The sequence below is a fragment of the Netta rufina genome (assembly GCF_964035555.1).
Source record: "Netta rufina genome assembly, chromosome: 1".
Lineage (NCBI taxonomy): Eukaryota > Metazoa > Chordata > Aves > Anseriformes > Anatidae > Netta > Netta rufina.
In genome coordinates this window covers 20,448,100-20,465,292 of record NC_140123.1, presented here as the reverse complement: position 1 = coordinate 20,465,292, position 17,193 = coordinate 20,448,100, and the positions used below count along the sequence as shown (strand labels likewise).

General features: G+C 36.5%; 1 protein-coding gene across 1 annotated transcript in view; it reads left to right on the top strand.

Annotated features, from left to right (window-relative positions):
• Positions 1-425: 425 nt before the first annotated feature.
• SACS (sacsin molecular chaperone) overlaps positions 426-17,193 on the top strand; it is a gene marked incomplete at its 3' end in the record, with an annotated part of 28,596 nt that continues 11,828 nt past the window's right edge. The window contains exons 1-8 of the mRNA XM_084282571.1: positions 426-473; positions 671-821; positions 2,870-2,957; positions 5,829-5,914; positions 7,823-7,934; positions 9,144-9,290; positions 10,303-11,785; positions 13,963-14,054. Of these exons, the coding sequence (XP_084138697.1) occupies positions 472-473; positions 671-821; positions 2,870-2,957; positions 5,829-5,914; positions 7,823-7,934; positions 9,144-9,290; positions 10,303-11,785; positions 13,963-14,054 (2,161 nt within the window). The 5' untranslated portion in view covers positions 426-471. The remainder of the gene's footprint in view (positions 474-670; positions 822-2,869; positions 2,958-5,828; positions 5,915-7,822; positions 7,935-9,143; positions 9,291-10,302; positions 11,786-13,962; positions 14,055-17,193) is intronic.

Below are 17,193 nucleotides of genomic sequence, written 5' to 3'. Positions count from 1 at the left end.
CTGAAGGCAGTAGGTGCCACAGCCTCGGTCCTGCCCCATCAGCGCTTTTTCCCTGCTGAATGAAGGAGGGAGCTGCGTGTGGCCGTGCTTCTGGACCCAAGTGTTACTCACGGATTTGGGGACCTCATGCCACGCTCTCCCACTAAGAGCTGCCTCACGCAAGCCGACAAGCCCCCAAAACCAGTCACAGAGGAGCCTTATCCCCACGGGGATCCTCCCCCCGTCCCCGGGGCACCCTACTAAGGGCCGGGCCCTTACTACCGCTAGTAAGGCCACCTCCCCCCGCAGCCACGGCTGCTTTTAGGGCGGCTTCTCCGCCGGCTCCCCCCTTCCTCCTCCTCCTCCTCCTTCCTCTTCCCCCGCGACGCAGAGCTGAGGGCGAGCCCCCCCCGCTCTCGATCCCACCCCTTCCCCGTGAGGGGCAGCGGTGGCTGTGGCGGCTCCACCAGCCCTTTGTGCGCCGAGGCGGGCATGTGAGTGGCATCGGGACGGGGCACGGGGGGCAGCGGGCGTGAGGCGCTGCCCCAGCCGCTCCCCTCGGCGGCTCCTTCCCCTCAGCCCGGCGGGGAGCGCCGCGGAGCCTCCGGCGGCCTCCGTGAGGGAGGCTTGGAGGGAGGGAAGGCGGGCTGCGGGCGGCTCTTCTCAGCCGGTGTCTCTCGTGTCGCCGCAGGCTGTCCCGGGTCACCGTCCTCCATGGCTGCCTGGGCTGCAGGACGTTTGAGCTGCCACCGTCTGCCACCGTGGGGGACGTGAAGGCGCGGATCGACGCGGAGGCCGGCTTCCCCGCCGCCCGGCAGCGCCTGTGGCACCGCGGCAGAGAGGTGAGAGAAGCACGGGGAAAGTAGGGGGGAAGCTGCTGCTGCTGCTCCCTGCCTCTGGTCGGGTCCCCTGGGCACTGCAGAAGCTGTCAGCTGAAATCCCAGGGGAGGAGGGAAGGGATGAACGCCCTTATCCTGCTGAGAGCATCAGCCTGAGGGCAGCCCTGCGCGGGGCTGTGGTGGGAGCAGGGTCCTGGAGGTGGGCAGGAAGGGGAGAGGAGGCTGGGGGTTTCCAAAAGCACCAAAAAGCGGGTGTTTCTGGTTGTGCTGCTCCACACGCTTCAGGAAGGGAGTTTCCGGAGCACTCAGGTTTGAAACCCATCTAGTGCATCTTTTATATTCTGCCCTTTTTTGTGCCCTTGATTCTGTTCTCTTCAGGCCTTCCTGTTTTGGGAGGAAGGAGATCTATGTATCTCTCTCTAAAATTCATCTGGAAGCCAAGCTGTGAGTAGCACGCTGTCTGGCACAGAAATCTATGTTTTGGCAAGGAGCAGACTGTAACAGCTATTCTGAGACATATAGCTTTAAATATTAACCTCAAAGATGTGTAGGGACGTTCATTCTGTGCTGCAGTCATCTTGAAAATCCTTCCTGAACTTTTGAACTCTTATTTTATTCTTTATTTTATTGCTAAATCTTTTTTCCATTACAGCTGTTACCTACAATTACCAGCTGTTGAGTGAAATCCTGTATCTCTGCTTCTCATAGCTCCTTACAGTGTTAAGCTATTAATATGAATCTGTTAATTCTCCAGTTTCTGATGGTGTTTTGGGTACAAAAAGCCTACCTGAGAAAATTTGGTTATTCTACCCCTTTTATACTTAATGTATAAAACTCCCAGCATTTGTGGGTTCTTTTTAATTTTAGTGAATTCTGAGTGGGAGGTGTACCCACTTTAAGTTATTTTACATCTTGAGACACAGTCAGCTCAAGTACAACGTTTATCTAGGAACTTACAATAAGTGTACTGTTCTTGTAAGTACTACTTAAAACTGATGTAAATGAAAAGAAACATCTGTTTCTTATTAATGTTTAAAAAAATATAATTGTACATTGTGGGCTGGGACTGTCTTTTGCTTATTAAATGTAGTTTGGTTTTAAGCATGTCTGTGTAAGCATCAACTAGTGATTTGTTTTTACCCATTGGAAAGTACATCTAAACTACTATACACAGAGACTAATATGATGATTTCTCATAATAAAATTTTCAAGTAGCTTACTGTAAACTGAGACTAATTTGAATTGCTTAGGCTTCAAATTAGCACAATGCAACTTCTAATTCTACGCTCGTTATATTTGTGCATTGCATGATACATGATTGGGACACACATAATAAACCGACATTGTAACAAAACCATGACTTGTTATGATCACTAAATAGTTTTCCCAATGGCTGTTAAGGAATCTGTTGCTTAGTTTTTCCCTTATTTCTCTGTGGTCCCAGTGAGACCATAGGCTTGCATGTGGAGGTAATAGGGAGATGAGGCTGTCAAGTTTTTCAGGGGTCTTTCTATGACATACTTTTGTCTCTACACTTTTTGTCTTATTAGCTGCTCTTAGCTGATACTGCTTAGTTTGAAACTACTTTACAATTGTATACTTATATGTACTTTTTGGAGTACATAGAGCACATTTCTAGTGTGTTTATTTTCTTTATGGGTTTGTACCTTAGAAAAATAACTGTTACAGTTGCATGCTTTCAGAAGTTCCCAGGACATGGAACTTTTCAAGTGTAAAAATACGAGGCTGTGGTTTGCTCTTAGCATGCTTCTACAGGCATTTTTCCACCTGATTTGTTTGCAGCCATTTGTTGGTCCTGTTACTGTCAGACTGATGCACCATGTGAGTATTATGTAGACCATTTGGCAAAGGAGGCCATCCTAGTCTGGAAGGACTTAAAGTGCAGTTTGAACTGAATACTGGATGTTGCAGAGTGTTTGTATACTTTTAGCTAAAACTAGGCTTCATGGTATAAATATTTATGGAATAAAACTGCAGTAAATTACTTACACTGTGGAATGTTTTGACCAAAACTTGTCTTTTTATTTCAGTTGTCTGATGGCATTAAGATTGCGGATCTTCAAAAGTCTCAAAATCAAGTTTTTCTGCAGCTTCAGTCAGAAGGCTTGAAAGGAGGAGGTATGAAAAATAGTTGTCCGTGTTTATGAACTGAAAGGTCAAAACATTTTCTGACACAATCTGGAGTTAACAGAAATTGTTTTTTGACCTCACATAGGAAGCAATTATTTTGCTACCATGTTGCAGGTATTCCTTCATTTTATTCTTTTCATTCTTTTCCAGGAAAAACAGTGCTTTGGTGTTTCAATTTTTATTTGTAATTTGATACATAGAAGTTATAAGGTTGCTGTGCTTTGGAACTGATAAAAACTCATCTTGCAACAAAGTTAATAGCTGCCTTGTTTCACATAAAATAAGCTGAATACATGTGGACAAGGTAGCCACTGAGAAGATATTTTTTCAGTAACTATTATATAGACAATTGTACTGTCAGTAAAAAAAGCTTCTGTTACTTGGTTGTAAGTGTTAATATTCTTTTAACAGTAACTTTATTATAAGGGAATGAAATAAATGCTAATGTAATGGTAAGGTGAAGAAGGAAGCCTTTATTGTCATGCAGGTATTTTATTTGTTATTACAAAAAAGCTGCATTTCTCAGCCTATGTAAGCCATGAGTTTACTGGCTGATGGATCTCTAGTCATAGAGGAAAGCAAGGTGTTTGTGTTATTAGCTAGAAGTTCATGTTTTCTTTCTCTAGAACCTGAAATGGTTAGAAAACTCCTATGAAAATGGACCCCATGGTTCTATGGCATGAAATATTTTTTTCTTTCTCTTATCCCTGACTGCTCTGATAGTTATTTTGGTATCTGTAGACTGTGGTATACTCTTTATTTACAGTTTTTTCCTCTTTTTCCTCTGTTTATTTTTTGTCATGCAAGTACATGAAGAATGTAGAGTAAGCAGCCGTATGAAATCCTTCATGGGAAAGAAAAAGCTGTTGTTTTTTGTGCCTGGGAACTGTTGTTTTTTGGCCATGAGATTTTCATAGAGATACCTCTCTAAGGATTCCATGTTTAGATACAGCACTTGTTTTCTGGCCCACAACTCTGATGTAAATCAGTCTAAAAGATCTGAAGGTTTTAATTCAAGCCTTTTATGTGCATAGTGGAGCCTTGTTTCAGAGATTTATTTATTTTTTATTTTTTTTCTAACAGCAGGTGAATCAAGGAAGGCGCTGAATTTATAACTTCAACAAGGGCATGGTCAGTAGGGCCAGGCATGCTGGTTGCTGAAGCACTCTGAAGTTCACTTAAGTCACATCTGTGTTCAGTCATTGCTAGTGTGTGTCAAGTAATATATAATAATTCTATATGTTCACAGAATATTTCATTTTGGAAGGGATACTGGGGGGTCTCTACTTTAACTTTCTGCTCAAAGCACAGTCAGCTTTGAGGTCAGGCCAGGTTTTTCATGGCTTGATCTTGAAGAGTTTAGAAAGCCTTCAAGGATGGAGGTGCATGGACTCTTTGGGCTCCTATGCTTGACTGTACTGGTGGAAAATGTTCCTTCTTCATATTTCTGGAACCAATATGATCTGCTCTGATACTCAAGAAGAATCAGTTCAGCACTTGATATCATGCAGTAAATCAGAATCTCAAGATTTTTTGAGTAGATCAGGATCTCAGAATTTTTTCTGTTGTTTGTAGACCAGAATTTTAGATGTTAAAAGTTAGAATAATGTTCATCTTCAGTGCTATCATTTGAAGTTACTCATGTGTTTTTGTTGTGCCCATAGTGTCAATATAGTGTTAATACTTCCTCCCCTCCACCCAAGTTAGACCTAAAGAAGATAAGTTTCCTGATCTTAGAGAATTTCTATTAAGAGACACAAACTTTTCTTGTATTGATTAGGTCAGTTTGTTTTGGAGGTCTGCATATTACAAGTTGACATTCATGTACTTCTTCATACAGTTAAAAAAAAAAAAAAAAAAAAAAAGTTATAAAATAATTCCCACATTTTCAACTGCATGTTGCAACTTCTTATTTGTTTTCACTGATTTATTAGCTAAACTCAAATATAGAGTGATGAAAGTTTCCTAAGACAAGATGTTGGATGTGACTTTTTCCTGGCAAACACTTGACATTTTCTAAGCAAATAGATCTTCTATCTCTTGCTTCTTCCACATTGCTGAAGACTGTGGTCTTTTTCTTTTTTTGTCTTATTTTTTTCTATAATATATGTAATATATACTTGTTTGCATCTGTATATTTGATAAACATATATAGGCCAAAGGGAGACAGAAATAATTGTTGTATTAGTAACTTTGAAGGGAAGTAATAGGTGATGACATCAGTAGAGCCTGACTTTCTTGAGGGAAATACATCTACTATTTGAAGTGTGTGTTTTAGAGGTTTCAATTTAGGGAACTACTCTTCAGTCCCAGGCTGGAGGTGGAATTGAAGACTTTTGATCCTTTCATTCTGTGATAGATTCTTTCTCTCAGAAAGCACAGGTAACACCCATGCTAGCACCACAATATACCAGAACAAGAAGCGTACGCTAGAGCCAAAGTGTACTGTGAGGGTGAATAGATGTCACTAGGGATCATCACTGGCTGTAAAGAAGTTAGAGACACTGATGCCATAGAACACCATCCTGCTACTTAACTACGAAAGGAGTACTACTCTTTACTATATTTAAACAGTAGTAGTTGGAATTGGAGTATAACTGATCTAAAACCTTTGTTTCACCCAGATATGAAACAGCGTGCTGACATTAACATCAGGACCGCTACTTTATTTTGAAGAAAAGGATTTATAATATGATATTCTTGCAGTTCATTTTGTAAATCCAAGATTTTATAGTATCAGGTCTTAGGATATTTTTTCAAAATTAACTCAAGTAATTGCCTGATAAGTATTTTTTAAAAATCTGATATTCAGCGCATCGTAGAATAAAACACAGATTTTTTTTTTGTTTCTGTTTCTAGGTCGCTTTGGACAAACAACTCCGCCACTTGTTGATTTTCTTAAGGATATTTTAAGAAGATACCCAGAAGGAGGACAGATTCTTAAGGTATATAAAAGATGGTATTTTTAGCAGACATTTAATGTGCATGACATCCTACCATTAGTTTAACGCTTTCCAGCAGATCTTGCTGGAAGATTTGAAGTATGGAAATCATACTTTATCAGATATTCATTCCAGAGCAGTAGATAAATATTTCTATTTCTGTGTACAAAGCAAAGTGAGCTGTGTTTTGTTTAACATCTCTGATCTTGTTTGCTGTAGTTGCCATTGTAATTTAATTAGAAAATAGAGATTAAGATGCAGATGTTAATCTGTATCATGAAGTCTTTGATGTCATTATATGTGAGTGAGCTATCTAAAATGTGTATTTTGGTAGCTGCTTTATTGTACATTTCTGTTGTAAATCATGACAAACCCACATTTATAGTATATACAATTTCAGGGGGGCTCATCTTAGTATAAGACTGGGATAAGCCTGAGGCTTTAATATAAGATTTCGCCATGGAATTTCTTGGTAGCTAAATGTATTTTTCTCAATGAACTATAACAGTATCACAACATTTCATTGTTAGATTAAGTGCACTTTGTATATATAGGCAGGTATATATTTGTCGGTACATATAAAACAGACAAGTAAAAATTGTGAAGCAAGATGAAAGTCCCAGCTGTTGGAAGGTTTGCTTTGCAACCATGGAACTAGAAGGTTTTTTTTTTTTTTTTTTTTTTTTTATGCATAAGTTCATCAATTGTTTTGGCAGATTGCATCCTGGATATTTTCTGAGAATTGTATTTTTTGAGGGAGAGGTGCTATATTTTCACTATGCATTCCACAGGATTAGTTGAATTTATGAGGTGCATTTGAGTCACGAAGGGTTCATACTTAACAACTAAAGCCTAGATTTTCATTCCAACGTGAAGAACTAAGATAATGTGCTTAGTAGTCAGAGAGGTAGATATAAAATTATAAATTCTTTCCACATCTTTCCACACTTTACAATTTACAGTTAATAGGATTTTTGCTGGTCTGTTAATTTGATTTCATTGTTAATATTCTTCAAGTACATTGCTTTTAAAATTAAATGTAGCAGATCCTTGATGTGACACAAATGAATGCAAGTCTCTGACTACATTGTGGTTTCCATAGCTATTTAATTTTTCTAGAAACTTTGGTTATCTTTCTGTATCTTCTTGCATAATTGTGGCAATTCTTTTAGAATCATTTTTTTAAAAATTCAGTAAATACAGATACTGTTAAAAAATATATATATAATTATTGATGCTAAGCTGGTTATTTTTATTGCTATCTCATCTTGCTTCAGAATAATATAGTCTTGCCAATATAAATAATTTATCTTGGTTGCTTGTGAGATGTACCTTACAGATTAAATATATTGTCATAAAGTGAAAAATTGAGGACTTATAGTTTTAAAACTATACATTAGATAACAGCAAACATCTTTTGCTGTCAATGGTATATTAGGATCCAATGTAAAGATTTATCTTGCTAGCAAGTCTTTTATTTTTATGCATGACTGAATTAAATTGATGTTGTATGAATACACTGGATTTGATGTGTTGTACCTACATAGCTTTTCAATTCAGCTGAGGTACCCCTTTATGCCAAATTACCACCCCTCCCCCTCATACAGGTGTACATTTGTGTGTGCATGTGTATCTCTGGGGCCCTGATTTCTAAACTTTATAAATACTGCTTGTGTATGATATTTCAGCTCCAAATTCAAATTGTGTTTGCAGTATTTGCGTTTATAGTATGTTCCTTTTATGTCTGTTTTCATTCAGGTAAGCTAGATAAAAGACTAAGTTGAAAGGTATGACAACAATTAAACTTGAGACAATTACTTTATATTTTCTACTGCTTAAGTTGGAAAGCCATGGCTACAATATGTATATCATTACTGCATTGAATACTAATGTTTTATTTTTTGCTGTCAGGAATTGATACAGAATGCAGAAGATGCTGGTGCCACAGAGGTTAGGTTTTTATATGATGAAACTCAGTATGGAACAGAAACTCTGTGGTCAAAGGACATGGCACAATATCAGGGTAAATATACTTATTAATTAATTATTTTGGACATTATTTTTCAATTTGGATGTGGTTCTGTGGTTCTCTTTTTCTTTTGTGAAGTTGACCGTATAGAGATGACTGCATTACCACTTCCACCTTGCTAGGTGGATATTTTGTCTATGTTCTAATGTTGATAATTCTTTTCCAAAGCCAATTTTTCATCTTGAAGGCCTTACTGTCTTTTTGCATGCTGTCAGTAGCAGCTTTCTGAATGCTTCCAATTAATTTTGTTTGAGAAAGTCTTCATGTTCTTCTTTATTCTAAGTAACTTCTTCCAGGGAGACATGTCTATCTTTGGATTTAATTCCCTGATATTCCAAAATACAAGACAGGACTTTCTTGTAGAGCCAGTAAACAAGATTTAGTAAGCAAGACCTAAGATGAACAAAAGTATTTGACAGTCATTTTTGGACTTTTACATGTTAACTACATCATTTCAGTACTATCTCCAATCGTTAATGTAAAGATGGTACCTAAAAATGGTGTCTTCTGCATGTGTAGTTTCTGCCCGTCTACTGCAAATGTAGTTTCTTTTAACTGTAAGGTTTTTAAAGTCTAAAATGTCTTGGTGTGAAAGAGGCCAGTTATGTGCTTATCAAACAAATTAGTTTGCATAATTATCCCACAAGGCATTCAGCTGTGATTTGAAGATTTCAGTGATGGATGATCCACTGCTTGTTTCCGGCTTTTACCAGTTGTTAATCTCATTATGTCTTCTAATTTGAATTGGTCTGTCTAATTTTCTAGACATTTATTACTTATTATAATTTATGAATTTATGGAATTTATGCTTTTAAATGTCTAACTTTCTAGACACTTATTATATCTTGCTACATATTTCCCTCCAGTGCAGGTATTACTGTGATTAGTACATATTTTGAACATCTTTCCGATATACTGAACAGAATGAGTTTAAGCCTTTCACCATTGGACATTTCTTTCAGAAGATCTGTTATTTGCTTCTACTTTATGTTCAGTCTTTCAGAATCATTCTCTTATGTGGACACCAAAAATAGATACCACATTAGAATATGTATCTCTCAAGTACCATACACAGAGGTAACTCTTTGCACATGCGTACTTTAAAGAAATGCTTTCTCAGTTTTGTCAATTCATTCTCTAGAAGATTTCAACAGTAAATAATTTTCTTCTGTTATCTTTTCAATGCTTGCCTATTTATTTTAGGGCCAGCATTTTATGCATACAATGATGCAGTTTTCACCCCTGAGGACTGGCATGGTATACAGGAGATAGCAAGAAGCAGAAAGAAAGATGATCCCTTAAAAGTTGGAAGATTTGGAATTGGCTTTAATTCGGTTTATCATATAACAGGTATTCTCAGTAGATATCTTCATTTTAAAAGTATTTGTTTTAAATTATTTGATTATTTTAGATATTTACCAAGCACGTAACATTGTCTCTGTAGTATATTTTAAGTTAGATCCCTAGCTAGGTTTCCCTATGGAGCATTCATAGCTTTCTAAAACCCTACAAGATATCCTTCTAATTTGAACGTTTGGGGGAGATTTACTTCTTCTAATAACATTATTATGTACTTAGTCACTTATATTCAAATGAACATTTCCCTGCATTGTTCTGTCAGTTATGTGCTGCAGTTCACATTATAGAGGCCTGTAATATAGGGTGTATAAACAAGTAGAAGTGTCTAAATTGGACTAGACCTAAACTTTCATGCAGGTTCTTTGTATAATAAGCAGTGATGTTTATTCCATGCTAAAAAGGATATATGCACATTTACACTGGAAATAGATTTCTCCTCCCAAAAAAACAAAGCCACCCAAAACCCTCACAAGAAAAAACTGTTTTACTAACCAGGAATATTAAGTCTGGAAACATATTTTTCCAGTGAAATGTTTTGTTAATGTATAGCAAAAAAAAAAAAAAAAAAAAAAAAAAAAAGTGTAAATAGTGCCTAGATCCTTCATAGCAGTTACAGTAGTACAGGATAAGAAGTAAAATTTGCTGAAATAACATTTTTAACTTGCGACTTCCTGTGAAGGGAGTTTGTAAGGCATAGGATGTTTTCTCACAATATTCATGCTCTACTAAGTAAAATAAAAGCTTAATGCATTCAGTGGTGTTTGACAGTTTGGGGAATTTATGCTTTCAAATGTGCCAGCCTTCAATTTAATTGCAGAATAGGGGATGTGCTTGTTTCTTCCTGTCAATAAGTACTGAAGTATATGTTATCAGAATTCTACTAGGTTCATTGCAGTTTTAGAACATTTGTTTTTCTTGCCCTTAATAAAATCTTCCTATAAGACTGTATTTGAAAATCTGTTCTTTTAGGGTTGTTAATATTTGTTGGTTTTTATTTATGCAGATCTCCCTAGTATTTTCAGTGGGGAACAAATTGGAATGCTGGATCCCCATCAAACTCTCTTTGGACCACATGAATCAGGCCAGTGTTGGAACCTAAAAGAAGATAGCAAGGAAATCAATGAACTTACAGACCAGTTTGCGCCATTCATTGGTGTATTTGGCAGCACTAAGGAAACATTTAAGAATGGAAACTTTCCTGGTACATTTTTTCGCTTCCCACTTCGTCTGCAGCCTTCTCAGCTGAGCAGCAATGTTTATGACAAGCAGAAGGTTTTGGAGTTGTTTGAATCCTTCAGAGCAGATGCTGACACAGTGTTGCTCTTCTTAAAGAGTGTTCAGGATGTTTCATTGCATGTTAGAGATGCTGATGGAACAGAGAAGCTGATTTTCAGAGTAACTGCTAGTGAGAACAAAGCCTTGAAACATGAAAGACCCAACTCTATCAAAATCTTAGGAACTGCAATAAATCAGTACTGTAAGGGAGTTCCAAGCAATAGCATCACATGTGTGACATACCATGTAAATATAGTGCTGGAAGATGAGAGTGTTAAGGACGCACAGAAAACGTCTTGGTTAGTATGTAATTGTGTAGGTGGTCGAGGAATGTGTACGGAACTGGATTGTTTAGCTGATGACTTGAAATTTGTTCCTACTATCGGAATAGCCATGTCTTTATCAAATAAAGAGGAGGAAAATGGAGCTGTGGCAGACTTTTCAGGAAGAGCATTTTGTTTTCTGCCTTTGCCTCCAGGTGAGGAAAGCAAAACTGGTCTCCCAGTTCATGTTAGTGGTTTCTTTGGTCTCACAGACAATAGAAGGAGTATCAAATGGCGAGAGCTGGATCAGTGGAGAGATCCAGCAGCTTTGTGGAATGATGTTCTTGTGGTGAACATAGTGCCAAAGGCCTATGCCACTCTTATTCTGGAAGCTATCAAACGCATGGAGACTGAGAAGAATTCAGATTTTCCACTGTCAGCTGAAAGAATTTATAGTTTATGGCCTGATGAGAACAAAATCAGGGTGCCCTGGAAACCAATTGTAATACCTCTCTTTAAAGAGCTGCTCCAGCATACAGTTATTTACTCAGTGAGTAATCAGTGGATAAAGGTGGAACAGGTGCACTTTTCTGAAATGGATGAGAGTTTGGAGTACACACAGTCTGTTCTCAACTACCTCCAGGATTCAGGGAAGCAGATTGCCAAGGTGCCAGCAAATATTGCTAGTGCCGTGCATCTTACTACTTCTTCTGTTAAAGCTGTGAAAAAAGTGACTCCTGCTGTTGTACGGCAAGTGCTAAGGAAATCTGGACACAGTGGACCTGCTGAAGAAAAGCTTCACCTCTTAGAATTTGTGCTTTCTGATGGAGTCTACAGTGAACTGATTGGACTGGAGCTTTTGCCACTGCAGAATGGAAATTTTATTCCTTTTTCCTCATCTGTGTCAGAACAGGATGTCGTTTACATAACCTCAGAAGATTTTCCCAGGTATGCTTACCAGCAACAAGATGATATGCAGCAGCCTATGATGTACTGAAATATTGCATAAACAGAACTCAGTTCTCTATATAAGTGTAGATGTTTATATACATAGGTCTCATTTGAAAATTTTGACTGCTACCTGTTATTATAATTTTCTAAAGAATCATGTAATCTAGGCTTTAGGGGAATGCCTCAGATTAGCTTTCTTAGAATTAGTTTAGAATTAGTCAAATTAGCTTTCTTAGAATCATAAATGATTAGAAACAGGAGGAGTTTAGGCACATGCATACTAGGAAGTACATTAAATCAGTTAAAGTTAAAAGGCTTTCATAAAGTTTGAGATGGCTTTGTGCTTTTTAAAACAAAAACCAGAAACTTTTATCTGTTCCTCCTTAAGAAGTTACCAATATGTGTGTACAATTGCTGCCTCCTCCTTTCCCTCAGTTTCAATGATTTTCAGATCCTCTGCATTAGAGGTGTGACATCTGGCATGTGTTTTGCTACTTTTACTGGCCTTTAAGGAATGTAGATTAGAGTTGGGGTGTGCCCATGTAGGTATTAAGGCAAAAGGTACTCCATATAAAGGTACTGCTCTAAGTCATGGTTTAAGTGTTACATATAGACAACACATATTGAAGAAAAACACTTTCAGACAGGTAGCTGGTTTTACTTTGTTGCTTGAGAAGAGTTTGCCTTTTTTTCAAACCCGCTGCTGTTCTTTTTCTGTATTCTAAAACTGCTATCTTTTAGATATATTTATTGATCTAGACAATTCAGGTCATTCATCAGGGCACTGACACAGATCGAAGAATCTGTGATTCTAGTGTATTCTTTAAAAAACAAAAAAAAAAAAACCCTAAGTGCTTAGCATCTTTTTGAGATCATTTATCTTTTGATATTCTTTCACTATTTTCTTTTCCTCTTTCAAAATTCAAGCCATTACACCAATAGAGAACATACATACCCATGATGAGACTAACAGATTTTCTTTATGGCCTTGCTTCAGACTAATCATAAGACTAAGTCACTTTCTGGGAAGTTGATACCGCTGTATCTCATTCAGTTCATGTTTTTGTTGTTAGTGGACTTAATTGGTTAGTCTTATAAAGCTGATACAAAAGCACATAGTATGCATATATCATCTTGCTAGCTATGATAATGCAAATAGTAATGCTTTGACTCTGTTCTTGAGTACAGTAAATATTTCCAATTCTAATGCTATAAATATGATAAATTACATAAGATATTTTAAAACACCTTCAGTTGAATTGTTTGGCTCTTTGCAGATTCAAATTTGGAGCCTACTTAAAAAGCTGAAGTAAGCTCTTTACAAATTTCACAGACTCACAGGAGGGCTGAGTTCAGAAGGGGCCCCTGGAGGCCCCTGGTGCCACCCCTGCCCAAGCAGGGACACCCAGAGCAGGCTGCCCAGGACCACGTCCAGGAGGCTTTTGGAGATCCCCACAGCCTCTCTGGGCAAACTTTGTGAACTTTGTAACACAAGTTGGCTTGTGTTAACAAAAAGCAATCTGTTAATATGTGTAAACAGGCAATTTCTTTTTGTTAACATGTGCATTTGAAAGTAAGACTTATTCAACATAAAGTCTTGTTATTTGTATAATTGAGATATCTGTTGTCAAAAGTAAATGGTTAGTTATTGGTGACTTCAGAATTGGAAGGAGCAGGGCCCTTAAACTATTTGTTTAATTTTAAGTACCAATATAAGGGAAAGTGAAGAAATTACAAGGTAAGTGATGCTTGGTTACAATAGTTTAAAATGGTGTCTGCACACAGACCAGTGTCTGAACATACAGATATGTGTGAAGTCCTGGAATTAAATGTTGTATTTTTTTTATCATTATTTCAGATAATTTTTGAGACATAATATATAGTATTATTTTTTTTTTGTTAGAATACAAATAGATGAAAATACTTTTCTAATACTAGTTTTTCTATCAAGAGAAAACTCTTATACCCGCTTTGAAAAGATGAGTAGTTGGAAAATTTATTTTCTTATTACTCTCTTTTTCTAAGTTCATGAATTTCTTATAAATAAGAAAACACCCACTTAAAGCCCAATTCCACATATGGAAGTGACTGCTTTGCATGCAACTCTTCTGTGTAGGAACATACATGAATTAGATGCTTTGCTAATGTGTTTTTGTTTTTATATGGTATGTTAGATCACTCTTTCCTGGCCTTGAAGGAAGGTTGCTTTCTGATGACCTGAAGCCTGAGGTTCTAGCTGCTTTGAAAGAAGCTGCCAAAAGCAGAGGTAATGTCTTTGGTATTCTCATAAAGTGAAACAGATTGCTAATAGTTAAACAGACTAATTCTAAATCCAAGTTAAAAGCACTGTCTTCTATGAAACTGAGCTTGCCTAAGTAAGTTGGTCATTTCAAAAAAATAAGATACCACAGATGGAGTTGTAAATGGCATAAATGAAAATTCTAAGCGAATAAAAAGGCAAAAGCTAAAGGATGAAAACTTACAATAAAATGATAGCAGGACATGTCTTAGTGTAAATTTTGTGCAACTAGTATTCCTCTTTGTAAGAAGGTCTGAGTTCTATTTTACATTTATAGTATTTTCATATGCAATAGCTATGTCATACTTTTTATATTGTGGATCATCTTGTAGCTCACAATTGCAAGCGCACACTAACGCATTTTAAAAATGCATTTAAAAAAACAATAGATGAAACCGAATCATCTGGCCTGGAGTATACATGTATGAAGACCATATTAATTTTGTCAAGTGTTACCTGAGTCTTAATTCATAGCTTTTTGTTGTTTCAAAGCAGACCTACTGAAATACTTCTAATCATGATCCAAATAGTTTGCTACAAAGCTTGCTGCATTTGTAGATATGATGCTTCAATGTTTAACTTCCTTCACTATTACATTTTTTTTTTGCTTCTTTTCAAGTCAGCATTAGTTTAATTTACCTTTCTGTCTTTGCATTTCACTATGCATTTGATGGGTAAATTTGAAGTCCGTCTCCAAAACTTTTTTTTTTCTCCAAACAAGTCACACTTTAACTTATTTTTAAGTAGTGCGTATACAGTGAACTATTTTACTCTTCAATCTCTAGAAAATGTGCCTTTAAGAAAAACATCCATGTTTGTCTTTTTAAATTGTTCTATTTATCAGAATTATTTTTTAGACTGAAAACATTAAAAACAGAAATAGAATACTAGAAATCATTGTATTGATTTTCTTTCTTTGATACCCTTTATCGATGTCTTCAGTGGCAGTCTCCATTTCTTCAGTCCATATTCTGACCTTTTTTCCCTACAATCCTTTTATGTCTTCTGTTTATTATTCTTCCTATTAACTTGGAAACCTGCTGCTTTCTCCATGGGTTGTTTATCACTTGATTATCAAAACTAATAGAAGAATAAGATAATTCTAAGGCAAATAAGATGCATTATTGAAGTTATGGCTAAGCATCTATGAAAAGACTGACAATTGGAGTGACTTATTTCACAGAATAAACAGTGTACATACAAATTGTATAGAAGATATGAAATCGGTGCTGGGACTTTCATTGGATATGAATGACAGCAAGTCTGAAACTATTGTTAAAAAAAAAATATTTTCTAAAAAACAGAATTGTCAAAGCCTTATGGGGGGCATATTATGTGATGAGTGATGTCTATTTGTTGTTGTAGGAGAGCATGCTGGTATCTGAGTTGCAACAAATTCTATCCAGTCCTTCTAGTTCCTAGAAGAAGTTTTGGTCACATTTGAGGTCTAACTTCCTGCTCTCTTCTTTTGTCCATTTCTTTGAACTCCATTATTCTAGGTACTTATTCTTGGTTGGTGGTGTGCCTCTCATTCATTAGAAGAACATATTTTTGTAATAAATACGACAAGAATAGTTCTTCCAAATCTTTTAGAAATTCCTAGGGACATTCAGATGACCCTGTGCAAGTTTTTACGTGGCTTACTTTTCTCTACTTTCCACCTCCTATTCTTCATTCTCAGATTTTGCATAGTTGTAAATTATACCTCCATATCTTCAGTACCATAAATATGTACATTATAAATTTGTTAGATTTTTTGACAGATTTTGAATTATTGACAAGGATCTTACTTCTATAATTGTAGAAATTATATTGGAGATATTCTTGATATCAGTGTAGAAATGGAAACTTCCTTATATAATTTCTTTGAGAAGATGGGATAAACTTTTTTTTTTTTTTTTTTAAATTGTTTTGCACAAAGAGAACCATATCTTATTTTTTTCTCTCCAAAAATATGTACTATAATTTTGTAGCTAAAAGCTGTTCTATATTTGGTGTGTTAATGTGTAATTGACTAGATGTTTTCTAAATGGATTTGATTATGTTCTAGCCCAACAGCTTCTCTGGGGATTTTCAGGTATGGTTATCAATTGAAGATGTACTGGTTTGGATTGAAGCTTGATATTTGTGTGAATTTGGTGATGAGCTATTCTCCTTACCCCCAGCTTTCTTGTAAATAAAACCAGCCAAACATAGCTACCAAAAATAATTAGGAAAATAGTTCTAAATATAGAGAAGGGGAAAATTGCTTATTAATGAAGTAAACCTTGTAGTTAATGTTGCACAGAAATGATCAATATTTTCCTTAGTTTATTTATATATATTTTTAAATAAAATACTGGAAGTCTTCCTACACTTCAAGAATTTAAAGTCACATGTACAGATTTTGAGCACAGAACTAGCGATACTGTCTTAAAATGGGATTGTAGTTTAGCTTTTAAGTAAATTCTTAAGCAGTTGGTCCACTGCTGCCAGTATTTCTCACCTTCTTAAGACTGCTGTGTTTTTCTAATAGCATGATTAACAATACGTAGCTCTGTGGGCATGAAGTGAAAGAACTTTTTTTTTTTTTTTTTTTTGAAGGATTTTACTACTTATCTCCAGCAGAGCAATGACAGTAGATAGTATCTTTAATTGGACTGTTGCTTTTAATGAAACAGCAGTGCTATTTAGAAAGAAGAAAGATCTGAAACTCAGATGCCTTGATTCCCTGTTATTGTTTTTGGTGTCACTGGGAGGTGTTGGTATTTTTGTGTTCTGAACTATTTTTTTTAAACTAGAGTGTCTGTGGCTAAGTGTAAGCTATTTTAATGATAATTAAGATATGTTAGCATTTCTTTTAATGAAGGCTTTCATGATAGGAATAAAAACATACACATCTAAACTTAGCGTTCCTTGAACAGCAGAGTTTTGTTGCTTGTCAGTTTTTAGTGTAAGAGCATCTATACCTGCTCTGGTTTGCTATATCTAATAAATAAGCTTTCAAAACTACTGTAATCCTTGTGGGTATAGACAAACAAATAATGGATTAGGTTCTTATTTGCCACTAGGCAAGTAAGTAGAGCAAAGAATCAACCAAACAGGAAAAAACTACTGACTTTGATTG